The following is a 14694-nucleotide window of genomic DNA, read 5'->3' as shown; positions in this document are numbered from 1 at the left end:
CTGCTGCAAACACCAAAGTATACCTTCTGTTAGGTCCATCAATAATGGGTCCATGATTAAAGAAGCGAGTCTGATACAAAGGGAAGGTCAAGCAGAACTTTATTTCATGCCGAGCATCAAGAATCAAACTGACTGGCCAGGGCTGCACCTCTTACAGAGAGGCCGACCTCTCTCTGTTTCACAGACTAGCTTTTAAGGGCAAAGGCCATGCAGTTGGGCCTGGCCACCCACAGGTGGCCAATGAAATTGTAACACAGAAAGAAAGTTCCACAGTCATGCTAGGTGTCCAACTGAATTACAATTTACCTGAGTAGATACTTGAATTAGCCTATCACCTTGGTCAGAGTGGGTGCCCAAAAGCTGCCCAAAGGGTGGGACCCATACTCCTTGGTAACTAGGGAGACAGTATGCATTCCCCCACTGGTCCGATGTTTCCACCTGGCTTGACCCACCCTTGTATTTGGGCTTTGTTACCTGGGGCTGGTTTCTGGGACTTGTTTTTTAGTAAATCCCTCGGGGGAAGGGGCACAGGGAGAGTTTAAGGGTAAAACAACAAGGTTATTGTTTAACCTGGCTGGAAGCCTCTGGCTAAATAGGTCCTTACACTTCCATATTCTCCCAATGTGAAGTATCTTAAATACTTCAAATGTGATCACCCCTTGATATCCAGTGTTTGTCCCATTAAATGCGAGCCCCTATATCAATATCTTTAGCCCCTTTCTTCTTCTACATCCATAATACTTCCTTAATATAAGGACACTTACTCCTAGCTACCCAGGACCCACATCCTGCTCCTCAGAAAGTCCATTTTCCATATTAGACATGTCTGTCAGTCATGTCCAATGGGATTCCGAATATAGCATAAAGTATATAAGGAGTGAACATCCTTAAAATATCATCTTATGCCCTTTATGTCTGGAGAGACAATGTGATACAGTTAATAAAGTATTGTATTAGATTACTTATTAGGAGACCAGGTTCAATGCTGGCTCTGGCATAGCTTTATAAATTTCTTTGTGATTGTAAAAGCACTACATAAAGGTAAGATACTATAGATGATATTTATAAGCTGTGATGCAATGTTGGAAAGTTTCAGGGTAGAGGTGAGTATAATTAAGTGGCCTCGCCTTGTTCAGACAGTAGAAAATACTTAAATGAAGGTGTCCATCTGAATTGGAGGCAAGATATGGATAATTCAAAATAGTGCCTAATGAAAGTTTACTCCACTTAAATTTGAAAAGCATATCAGGAAGGCAAATCTTTTAGAAAATTAAAAAAGAATCATAGAATGGGTCCCAAAGTCACAAGTAACTATTTTCATTTTCTGAATTACTATGAATAATTGAAATTTGGCTGTATTAAACAAATTGCTTGATAATTCATTTGCTATAATGTTAAAAGTTTAGATGCCATGACTCAAGAGTTATGACTTTCTTTTCTATTTAAATTTGAAAGGCCTTTTATGAATTTCCAAATAGCAAATTTAATTTTTTACTTGAGACCTTTTCTTTGACTAAGTGAATAAAAATTATTAAATAGGTAATGAAGTCCTTAACTGATATAATTTGTATTATGTTAGTTCACAAAATTGCAGTATAGCACACTAAGATTTGATGAGGGAGCCAAGAATACTCAAAGAAGAAACTAAAGTCTCTTCAGTAAATGGTTCTGGGGAAACTGGATATTCACATGTAAAAGAACTCACAAAAACTAACTTGAAAGGGATTCAAGATTTAAATGTAAGACCTGAAACCATGAAACTCCTAGATGAACATATAGAAAGCTCCTTAACATTAGTCAGTTATTTTTAGTATGAATAAACTCTAGAAACTATAGCTATCCTTCTAGAATTATTTTTAATTTAATTTTATTCTGTGTATGTGTGTATTAAAAAATTCATTGTTTATGCACCTCACCCAGTGCTCCATGCAATACATGTACTTCTTAATATCACTACCAGGCTCACCCTACCCCTAACCTCCCTCATCACCAAAACCCTCAGTTTGTTCCAAAATTATTAAAAGTTAATTCTAGATAGGTAAGAAATATTATAGATTTCATATGACCATAAAATTTCCTCCTCAGGCGAAGACTGATACATATTGGATGTAGATCCATACTCCCTTATATAGAATTTGGACAATGAAAATTTTTCTAGAGACCTAAAATTTTTCATAACTCATTTGGTAATAAGAAATTATATGAACCTCCATGACAGTTAAATCTTGATCTGAGCAAACATAAGGTGTTTATTTCACTTTGTGTAAATTTTCCTATATTTCACTATAAAATCATTAATTAATTTTTGATTATAAGAGTACTGCCCTAGTCCCTGCTGGAAGTACTACATATATATAGTATATACTTTACATGACAGTTCTAGAATCTTAAAAACTGTTAATTTTGAAACACACTGGTCCCAAGGTTTCTGGTAAGATGCTATAGACCTGAAGAGGGACAAGATGGTAAAAAAGTAGGAGACCCTGTTTCAACCAGTCCCCTTAATTGAGCTAAATATCTACCAGAACACTCTCGACACCCATGAGATCAGCCTGAGATTTAAGATTATACACTTCTGGATCTCTACAGGAGCAGAAGATCATCAGTGGAGAGGGACAGAGGAGTGAGAGTGTTTGGACTAATATCAGAGGATAAACAGAAGGGGGAGGGAGCCACCAGAAGCAACCCACTAAAAAGTACTACCCCATTACAAAAGTACCCTATGCTTAGGGACCACCATTAGCTTGGAGACTGGTTAAAAGGATGGAAAGGAGAAGGGAGCTGGGGGAAATTGGAGGGGGAGACAAACCATGAGAGACTGTGAACTCTGAGATACAACTTTTTTTTTAATTCGTTCTCATGATTCTTGTTTTTAATTTTTTTAAACCTACTTACCATTATGACTAGACATTTAATACAACATATTCCATAATAACTTTTTAACTTGAACTATTTTCATACATATACCTATGTTTTCTTTTTCCTTTTCTTTTAGATAGATAGATAGTTGATAGATAGACAGATAGATAGATAGATAGATATAAGCTTCAAGGTACTCCTTTTTCCCTATTCAATACTGCCCCTATATATGAACCAGTATTAATTTCCCTGTATCTCTGTGATAGGTCTCCCCAAAAATGGGTCTGTGATTAAAGGAGCAAGACTGATATAAAGCAAAGATCAAGCAAAGCTTTATTCCATGCCAAGCGTCAAGAATCAGACCAAACATTCAGGGACACACTTCTTACAAGAAAGGGCGACCTTTCTCTGTTTCACAGACTAGCTTTTAAGGCAAAGGCCATGCGGTCAGGCCTGGCATGCACAGGTGGCCAATGAGATTGTAACACACATAGGAAACTCCATAGTCATGTTAGGTCACACATAAGTGACCAATTGAATTACAATTACTATCCTATAGTAGACATTTGACCTAGTCTATCACCTTGGTTAGAACTGGCACCCAAAAGGCTCCCAAAGGGCAGGGCCCATACTCCTTGGTAACTAGGGAGACAGTGTGCAACCCCCCACTGATCGGATGTCTCCACCTGGCCTGACCCACCCTTGTATCTGGGCTTTGTTACCTGGGGCTGGTTTCTGGAACTTGTTTTTAAGTAAGTCCCCTGGGGGAAGGGGAGCAGGGACAATTTAAGGGTTAAACAGCAAGGTTATTGTTTTAACCTTGATGGAAGCCTCTGGCTAAACAGGTCCTTACACTTTGGAAAGTTGAGTTCATTAACAAAGATAACAAGATACACCCAGGAAGAACTGAGATAAATTTCCTCACCCACATTGAGGGTTTAAACCATCTTCCCATCTTATTCTTTTGTCAGTGTTTCTGTGTATTTATTTTTTTTCATTTATTTATTTTTTTCATTTATTTATTTTCAGCATAACAGTATCATTATTTTTTCACCACACCCAGTGCTCCATGCAATTCGTGTCCTCTATAATACCCACTACCTGGTACCCTGACCTCCCCCCCTCCCCCGCCACTTCAAACCCCTCAGATTATTTGTTTTTGTTTTTGTACTATTTTCTTATTCTTACAAGTCTTTTTGGCTGGGTTTTTTTCTTTTAATTTTGTTGACCCTTTTGTTTGCTCATTTTTGTTTTTGTACCTTATAAATCTTACTTTTGGGACTCATTTTGGCTGGTTTTCTTCTTTCTTTTTTTTTTTTTTCTCTTTCACACTCTTTTTTTCTTTTTTCTTTCTTTTTTTTTATATTTTTTAAAATATTTTTTTAAGATTATTTATTTATTTATTTGACAGAGAGAGATCACAAGCAGGCAGAGAGGCAGGCAGAGAGAGAGAAAGGAGGAAGCAGGCTCCCTGCTGAGCAGAGAGCCCGATGCGGGACTCGATCCCAGGACCCTGAGATCATGACCTGAGCCGAAGGCAGAGGCTTTAACCCACTGAGCCACCCAGGCGCCCTATTTTTAAAAATATTTTATTTATTTATTTGACAGACAGAGACCACAAGTAGGCAAAGAAGCAGGCAGAGAGAGAGAGAGGAGGAAGCAGGCTCTCCGCAGAGCAGACAGCCCAATGCAGGGCTCAATCCTAGGACCCTGGGATCATGACCTGAGCCAAAGGCAGAGGCTTTAATCCACTGAACCACCCAGGTGCCCCCTTTTTATTATCTTTTTGATGGTGACTTCCAATTGCTCTGAAACTTTCCAGAGTGCAATTTGCCTGGATTGTGATTGATATTTTCAGCCATACCTCCTCTCAACCATCTCTCACCAAACTGACTAAAAGGAAAAATACACAATAGAGGAAAAATTCGGAGACTGTGACCTCTGCCAGAAAACTATTGGATATGGACATAAACAATATGTCAGAAACAGATTTCAGGGAATAATTATCCAGGAAATGGCTATGTTGGAGAAGATCATTAGTGGCAACATAGAATCTATCAGGGCAAAAGTGAGAGTTGACCTGACAAAACATTAAAATGCTTTCAGTGAGATCCAATCTAATCTAAATACTCTAACAGCTAGAGTAACTGAGGCAGAAGATAGAATTAATGATCTAGAGGACAAACTGATAGAGAAAAAGGATCAGGAGAAGGCATGGAACAACCAGGTTAGAAGCCATGAAAACAAAATTAGGGAAATAATTGATGCCATAAAATGTTCCAACATCTGAATTATTGGGATCCCTGAGGGGGTGGAGAAAGAGAGAAGACTGGAAAATATAGTTGCACAAATTTTCCCAGTCTGGGGAATGGAAGAAGTGTTCATGTCCTAGAGGCAGAAAGAACACCCCCCAGAATTAATGAATCTAGAAAGACCTAAAGGCACTTGATAGTAAAACTGACAAATCATAATTTTAGACAAGAGATTCTGACAGGAACTGGGGGAAGAGAGTACTTATGTACAGAGGAAGTCCATCAGAATAACATCAGACCTGTCCACAGAAACCTGGCAAGCCAGAAAGGGCTGGCAAAACATACTCAGGGCACTAAATGAGAAGAATATGCAGCCAAAAATATTTTGTCCAGAAAGGTTGACATTCAAAATGGACAGAGAGAAGAAGAGCTTCCAAGACCAGCAAGGTTTAAAAGAGTATGTGACCACCAAGCTGGCACTACAAGAAATACTAAGGGGGGTTCTATAAAAGAAGAAAGAACCTAAGAGTAGCAGAGACCAGAAATTTACAGAGACAATCTATAGAAACAAGGACTTTGCAGGCAACATGACATTAGTAAAAACATATCTTTCAATAACCACTCTCAACATGAATGGCCTAAATGCTCCTATAAAATGACACAAGGTCACAGATTGGATAAAATGACAGGACCCATCTAATATGCTGTCTACAAGAGACCCATTTAGAACCTAAAGATACATCCAGACTGAAAGTGAAGGGATGGAGAAGAATCTCCCATGCCAATGGGCCTCAAAAGAAAGCTGTGGTAGCGATTCTCATATCAGATAAATTAGATTTTAAACTAAAGACTGTAGTCAGAGATACAGAAGGACACCACATTATTCTTAAAGGGTCTATCCAGCAAGAAGCTCTAACCACTATAAACATTTATGCCCCCAATATGGGTGCAAACAAATACATGAGCCAACTGTTAATCAAAATAAAGAGTCGTATTGATAAGAATACATTATTGTAGGGGATCTTAATGCACCACTCTCAGCAATAGACAGATCATCCAAGCAGAAAATCAGCAAAGAAAAAAGAGCTTTGAATGACACACTAGACCAGATGGACCAGAACATTCCACCCTAGAACAACAGAATACTTATTCTTAAGCACACATGAAACTTTCTCCAGAATAGACCACATACTAGGTCACAAATCAGGGCTCAACTGATACCAAAAGATTGAGATTATTCCCTGCATATTCTTAGACCACAGTGCTTTGAAACTGGAATCTCAACCACAAGAAGAAAGATAAGAAAAAATCCAAACACTTGGAAGCTAAAGACCATCCTGCTCAAGACTGTTCAGAACAACCAGGAAATAAAAGAACTTAACAATTCATGGAAACCAAAGAGAATGAAGACACATCAGTCCAAAACCTATGAGATATGGCCAAAGAGGTCCTAAGGGGGAAATATATAGCCATCCAAGCCTCACTCAAAAAAATTGAAAAATCCTGAATACACCAACTCTCTTTACACCTTAAAGAACTGGAAAATCAACAACAAATTAAGCCAACCCTACACACAAGAAGGGAAATAATCAAGACTAGAGCAGAGGTCATTGAGTTAGAAACTAGTGATACAGTAGAACACATCAACAAAACTAGAAGCTGGTTCTCTGAAAGATTTAATAAGACTGATAAAACACTGACCAAACAAATCCAAAAGAAAAGAGAGAGGACTCAAGTTAATAAAATTATGGGTGAAAGGAGATAGATCACAACTAACAGCAAGGAAATAGAAACAATCATCAGAAATTAGTATCAATAGTTATATGCCAATAAGTTAAGCAACCTAGAAGAAATGGATGCATTTCTGGAAACACATAAACTTCCAAAACTGAAACAGGAAGAAATTGACAACCTGAATAGACCAATATCTAGTAACAATATTGAAGCAGTGATCAAAAACTTTTCCAAAAAAACCCCAAAAATCCAGGACCTGAAGGATTCCTTGTGGAATTTTACCAAACATTCAAAGAAGAATTAATACCTATTCTCCTGAAGCTGTTTCAAAAATGGAAATGGTAAGAAAACTTCCGGACTCTTTCTATGAAGCCAGCATTACCTTAATCCCCAAACCAGGCAAAGACCCCATCAAAAAGGAGAATTTCAGACCAATATCCCTGATGAATATGGATGTCAAGATCCTCAACAAGATCCTAGCTAATAGCATGATACTGGCATAAAAACAGACACATAGACCAGTGGAACAGAGTAGAGAGCCCAGATATGGACGCTCAACTCTATGGGCAAATAATCTTCGACAAAACAGGAAAAAATATACAGTGGAAAAAAGACAGTCTCTTCAATAAATGGTGCTGGGAAAACTGGACAGCTATATGTAGAAGAATGAAACTCAACCATTCTCTTACACCATACACAAAGATAAACTCAAAATGGATAAAAGACCTCAATGTGAGACAGGAATCCATCAGAATCCTAGAGGAGAACATAGGCAGTAACCTCTTCGATATCAGCCACAGCAACTTCTTTCAAGATATGTCTCCAAAGGCAAAGGAAACAAAAGTGAAAATGAACTTTTGGGACTTCATCAAAATCAAAAGCTTCTGCACAGCCAAGGAAACAGTCAAGAAAACAAAGAGGCAATCCACGGAATGGGAGAAGATATTTGCAAATGACAGTGCAGACAACAGATTGGTATCCAAGATCTATAAAGAACTCCTCAAACTCAACACACACAAAACAGGCAATCATATCAAAAAATGGGCAGAAGATATGGACAGACACTTCTCCAATGAAGACATACAAATGGCTATCAGACACATGAAAAATTGTTCATCATCACTAGTCATCAAGGAGATTCAAATTAAAACCACATTGAGATATCACCTTACACCAGTTAGAATGTCCAAAATTAGCAAGACAGGAAACAATATGTGTTGGAGAGGATGTGGAGAAAGGGGAACCCTCTTCCACGGTTGGTGGGAATGCAAGTTGGTGCAGCCTCTTTGGAGAACAGTGTGGAGATTCCTCAAGAAATTAAAAATAGAGCTTCCCTATGACCCTGCCATTGCACTCCTGAGTATTTACCCCAAAGATACAGATGTAGTGAAAAGAAGGGCCCTCTGTACCCCATTGTTTATAGCAGCAATAGCCACAGTCGCCAAACTGTGGAAATAACCAAGAGGCCCTTCAATGGACAAATGGATAAGCAAGATGTGGTCCATATACACTATGGAGTATTATGCCTCCATCAGAAAGGATGAATACCCAATTTTTGTAGCAACACGGACGGGAGTGGAAGAGATTATGCTGAGTGAAATAAGTCAAGCAGAGAGAGTCAGTGATCATATGGTTTCACTTATTTGTGAAGTATAACAAATAGCATGGAGGACATGGGGAGTTAGAGAGGAGAAGGGAGTTGGGGGAAATTGGAAGGGGAGGTGAACCATGAGAGACTATGGACTCTGAAAAACAATCAGGATTTTGAAGGGGTGGGGGTGGGAGGTTGGGGTACCAGGTGGAAGGTATTATAGAGGGCACGGATTGCATGGAGCACTGGGTGTGGTGCAAAAATAATGAATACTGTTATGCTGAAAATAAAAAATAAATTTAAAAAAAATATCCTAGCTAATAGGATCAACAGTACATTAATAATTTACATTAATAATAATTGATTATAATTAATAATAATCATTACTATAAATTAATGATTATTATTAATTATAATTAATAATTAAATCATAACCAAATGGGATTCATCCCTGGGATGCAAGGGTGGCTCAGCATTCACAAATCAATCAATGTGATGGAACAAATCAACAAGAGAAGAGAGAAGAACCACATGGTTCCCTCAATTGATTCAGAAAAAGCATTTGACAAAATACAGCATCCTTTCATGATTAAAACTGTTCAGAGTATAGGGATAGAGAAAATATTCCTCAACTTCATAAATCCATCTATGAAAAACCCACAATGAATATTATTCTTAATGAGGAAAAGATGAGAGCCTTCCCACTGAGACCAGGAAAATGACAAGGATGCCCACTCTCGTCACTGTTGTTCAATATAGTACTAGAAGTTCTAGCAACAGCAAACAACAAAAGTAAATAAAATGTATTTTAATTGGCAAAGAAGTCGAACTTTCTCTCTTCACAATGACATGATACTTTATATGGAAAACCCAAAGAATTCCACCCCCAAATTACTTGAATTTATACAGCATTTTATACAGCAGGATGCAAAATCAATGCTCAGAATTCAGTTCCCTTCCTATACACTAACAAAGAAACTATAGAAAGGGAAATTAGAGAATTGATTCCACTTACTATAGCACCAAAAACAATAAGATGCCTTGGAATAAACCTAACCAAAGAGGTAAAGGATCTGTACTCAAGAAACTATAGAACACTCATGAAAGAAACTGAAGAAGACACAAAGAGATGGAAAAACATTCCTTGCTCATGGGAAGAAGAAACCTTGTTAAAATGTCTATTCTCCCCAGAGCAATCTATATTTTTATTCCATCCTGATCAAAATTCCTGATCAAAAATGGGAATTTTTCAAAGTGAAGGAACAAACAATCCTAAAATTTGTATGGAACCAGAAAATATCCTTAATCACTTAAGGAAGTGTTGAAAAAGAAAAAACAAAGCTGGGGGCATCATGTTGTCTGATATCAAGCTTTATTACAAAGCTGTGATCACCAAGACAGCATAGTACTGGGACAAAAACAGACACATAGACCAATGGAACAGAGTTGAGAGTCCAGAGAAGGATCTGCATCTCTATGGTCAAGTAATCTTTGACAAAGTAGAACAAAATATCCAGTGGAAAGAAGACAGTCTCTTCAATAAATGGTGCTGGGAAAATTGGGCAGCTAAGTATAGAAGAATAAAACTTGAACATTCTCTTACACCATACACAAAGGTAAACAAAATGAATGATAGACTTCAAATTGAGAGAGGAATCCATCAAAATCTTAGAGAAGAACATAGGCAGTAACTTCTTCGACATTGGCCACAGCAACTTCTCTCAAGACATGTCTCCAAAGACAAAGGAAACAAAAGTGAAAATGAATTTTTGGGACTTTATCAAGATAAAAAGCTTCTGCACCACAAAGGAAACAGTCAACAAAGCAAGAGGCAGCCCATGGAATGGTAAAGGATATTTGCAAATGACACTTCAGACAAAGGTCTATGAAGAACTTCTCAAACTCAACACCCCAAAACCAGATAACCCTGTCAAAAAATGGGCAGAAAACATGAACAGACACTTCTCCAAAGAAGACATACAAATGCCTAGCATACACATAAAAAAATGTTCATCATTAGCCATCAGGAAGATTCAAATCAAAACCACATTGAGATACCACCTTACACCAGTTAGAATGGTTTAAATTAACAGGAGAGGAAACAACAAGTGTTGAAGAGTATGTTGAGAAAGGGTAACCCTCTTACACTGATGGCAAGAATGAAAGTTGGTGCAGCCACTTTGGAAAACAGTGTGGAGATTCCTTATGAAATTAAAAATAGAGCTACCTGCAATTGCACTACTGGGTATTTACCCCAAAGATACAGATGTAGTGAAAAGAAGGGCCATAACGTTCATAGCCAAACTGTGGAAAGAACCAAGATGCCCTTCAATGGATGAATGGATAAAGATATGATTCATATATGCAATGGATATTATGCAACCATCAGAAAGGATGAATACTCAACTTTTGTATCAACATGGACGGGTCTGGTGGACAGAGAGAATCAATTATCATATGGCTTCACTTACTTGTGGGGCATTAGAAATAGCATGGAGGAGACTAGGAGAAGGAAATTAAAAGTAAATTGTGGGAAATTGGGGGGGCAGGGAGAGGAACCATGAGAGACTGTGGACTCTTAGAAACAAACTGAGGGTTTGGGAGGGTAGGGGAGTTGGGGGATGCATGAGCCTGATGGTAGGTAGCAAGAAGGGCGCATATTGCATGGAGTCTGGGTGTGGTGCATAAAAAATGAATCTTGGAACACTGAAAAAATAAAATTAAATTTTAAAAAAGATACTATAGACCTTTTTTTTAGCAAATAGATGTGCTTTTTAAAATATTTTATTTATTTGTCAGAGAGGGAGCATGAACAAACAAGAGGAGCAGAGGGCAGAGGGAGAAGCAAGTTCCTTGATGAGCAGGGAACATGATGTGGGATTCAATCCCTGGGATCATGACCTGAGCCAAAGGCAGATACTTAACCAACTGAGTCATCCAGATATCCCACTACTATAGACCTTTAGTTGCTTTCTTGGTCTCCTACATTCAGTGCTTTTAAATGGACAAAAATGGATGGAATGAAATAATATCAAAAATTTTCAATTGTTTAGAATCCCAACAGAAAGCTGAAGAAGTTTGCCAGATGTATTTTATGCAGCTGCGCTCTGGCCTTATCATAGAAAAGACGGCCTGTTATTTTAGGAAAGAAATCACCAAAAGGCATTCCCCAAGAACAGGTAAGGGGAAACTACATTTCCTGGTAACTCTTCAATATTGTAATGGGTTTCTCTCTGCCCTTATTTACCACATAGTGAATGTATAATTTTTTTCCCTTGAGCAAATTTTCCTTCTGAAAAAAAGTAAGGATGCTGAATTACTTTCTAGCCATTTTCAAAAGGACATATAAAACTTTTTTTATAGCATGGGAGAAATGGCATTGTTACAATATTAAGTGAAAACAGATGATATAAAAATTATAAATATGTTTATAGTATTTTAAGTTTTTTTTATTTAAAGGAATTAAACTAAAATGTTAATAGCAGTTTTTTGGGTGTTGATTCCATGAGTAACTAGTTTTCTTCCACCTGGGCTCCAACGGGTATGCCCTACTGGGGTATAAGTGTGCCAGGAGGTATTGATACTTCAAACTATAGGGCAGCTAAAGCCCTGGGACCAGTCCCAGCAATCAGCTTTGACTGGGAATCCTCAAAGAGGAGTAAAAAAGTTTGGGCAGAGTGGGTACTGACAGTCCACTCCTACTCTCTCCCTGTCCTCGAGGTGGAAAGTACAAAGAGCAACGTCTGGTATTCACTGCTTGTCATCAGCAGCTAAAGGAAGACTTTGACTGTGATGTACCTAGGACCCAGAAATGTTTTAGGGCAACTAATTTTCCAAGTATCCAAGGTATGACTGGTGCTGAGGGTGATATGGGTGTGAGGAGGGAGGAAAGACACAGGACCAGAACCACTCTAGGAAGCAGCTCCAAGTCAATGCTTACCTGTGTAACAGAAACTTCTGTCCATTTGCAGCCCACAAATCTATTCAGTGGTATTCAAACTAGGTACAGAGTAGCTGCTCTAACAATGAATGTACACTTTATAGTTAGCCCTCCATTATTATTTTGAAATACTTGTTATGAATTGTAATCCCATATCATTATTCCTGGGGAAAATAAGTTATCCTTTGGGGAAAAAATCCCCACATTCCCCTCCCGCAAATTCCAACATTGACAATGAAAGAAAATTAAGAACTATTATATTTTTAAAATATAATTTCAACTCCTAAAAATTTTAAATGTTCAAATGGATTTAAGTATCACCTACTCATGCAAATAAAGTCCAAATTGATGGTGACCATGACCATCAAGAAGTGAAGAGATCATTATGAAAATTTGACCAGGAGTTGCATGTTGCCATTTCAAGCATAATCCTGATATAAATGTCTTTAAGTTCCCAAAAGCATACTTAAGTTTCTCATTCATTAAGTATCTTTTTTATAATTTTTTTTATTTTTTCTATTTCTTTTCAGTGTTCCAGAATTCATTGTTTATGCACTACACCCAGTGTTCCATGCAATACATGCCATCCATAATAACCAACACCAGGCTCACCCAACTTCCCACCCCCACTCCCCTCCAAAACTGTCAGTTTGCTTCTCAGAGTCCACAGTCTCTCATAGTTCATCTCCCCCTCCAATTTCCCCCAACTCCCTTCTCTCCATCTCCCCATGTCCTCCATGTTATTCCTTATGCTCCACAAATAAGTGAAACCATATGATAATTGACTCTCTCTGCTTGACTTATTTCACTCAGCATAATCTCTTCCAGTCCTGTCCATGTTGCTACAAAAGTTGGGTATTCATCCTTTCTGATGGAGGCATAATACTCCATAGTATATATGGACCATATCTTCTTTACCCATTCATCTGTTGAAGGGTATCTTGGTTCTTTCCACAGTTTGGTGTCTGTGGCCATTGCTGCTATGAACATTGGGGTACAGATGGCCCTTCTTTTCACTACATCTGTATCTTTGGGGTAAATACTCAGGAGTGCAATTGCGGGGTCATAGGGGATCTCTATATTTAATTTCTTAAGGAATCTCCACACTGTTCTCCAAAGTGGCTGCACCAACTTGCATTCCCACCAACCACCACTTCTCCACATCCTCTCCAACACTTGTTGTTTACTGTTTTGTTAATTTTGGCCATTCTAACTGGTGTAATGTGGTATCTCAATTTGGTTTTATTTGAATCTCCCTGATGACTACTGATGATGAACATTTTTTCATGTGTCTGTTGGTCATTTGTAAGTTTTCTTTGGAGAAGTGTTTGTTCATGTTTTCTGCCCTTTCTTTTGACATGATTATCTGTTTTGTGTGTGTTGAGTTTGAGGAGTTCTTTATAGATCTTGGATATCAGCCCTTTGTCTGTGCTGTCATTTGGTAATATCTTCTCCCATTTTGTGGGTTGCCTCTTTGTTTTGTTGACTGCTTCCTTTGCTGTGCAGAAGCTTTTGACATTGATGAAGTCTCAAAAGCTCATTTTCACTTTTGTTTCCTTTGCCTTTGGAGACATATCTTGAAAGAAGTTGCTGTGGCCAATGTCAAAGAAGTTACTGCCTATGTTCTCCTCTAGGATTCTGATGGATTCCTGCCTCATATTGATGTCTTTATTCATTTTCAGTTTATCCTTGTGTATGGTGTAATAGAATGGTTGAGTTTCATTCTTGTACATATAGCTGTCCAACTTTCTCAGCACCATTTATTGAAGAGACAGTCTTTTTTCCACTGCATATTTTTTCCTGCTTTGTCAAAGATTATTTGACCATAGAGTTGAGGGTCCATATCTGGGCTCTCTACTCTGTTCCACTGGTCTATATGTCTGTTTTTGTGTCAGTACCATGCTGTCTTGGTGATCACAGCTTTGTAGTAAAGCTTAAAATCAGGCAACGTGATGACACTAGTTTTAAATCACTTTATTTCAGAAGTTCATGTACAGACTCAATATTTAACATTCTTCTGTTTTGTACATTATTTTTCTTGGCACAATGCTATAACATAAAGAAAACATAACATTTTTTTTCTCAAGACCAACATAAATGGTCCCTAATTCTACACCAGTTTACACCAGCATGCCTTAGAAATACTTTACTTTTCTATGTGTGCTGGGACATTTTTTTTTAAGTTGGGAATACTGTTCTAAGTGTCTCTGCTATTTAGCTAGAGGACAGAATGGTACTCACACTCTCCAGGATTGTTGGAAGTCTTTGAATAACTCCACACCTTACAGATTGGTATCCATTTAACCATGTCTATCAAA

The 14694-nt window shown here is 37.9% G+C and overlaps 1 protein-coding gene across 1 annotated transcript in view; it reads left to right on the top strand.

Moving 5' to 3' along the window:
- The window catches only part of IL33 (interleukin 33), a 48147-nt gene that overhangs the window by 27507 nt on the left and 5946 nt on the right, over positions 1 to 14694 (top strand). Inside the window, exons 3-4 of the mRNA XM_059412299.1 lie at positions 11490 to 11615; positions 12157 to 12282. Of these exons, the coding sequence (XP_059268282.1) occupies positions 11490 to 11615; positions 12157 to 12282 (252 nt within the window). The remainder of the gene's footprint in view (positions 1 to 11489; positions 11616 to 12156; positions 12283 to 14694) is intronic.

This window comes from Mustela nigripes, chromosome 9 (genome assembly GCF_022355385.1).
Source record: "Mustela nigripes isolate SB6536 chromosome 9, MUSNIG.SB6536, whole genome shotgun sequence".
Taxonomy (NCBI): domain Eukaryota; kingdom Metazoa; phylum Chordata; class Mammalia; order Carnivora; family Mustelidae; genus Mustela; species Mustela nigripes.
Note: the sequence above shows the minus strand (reverse complement) of the source record. Positions and strands in the feature narration are given on the sequence as shown.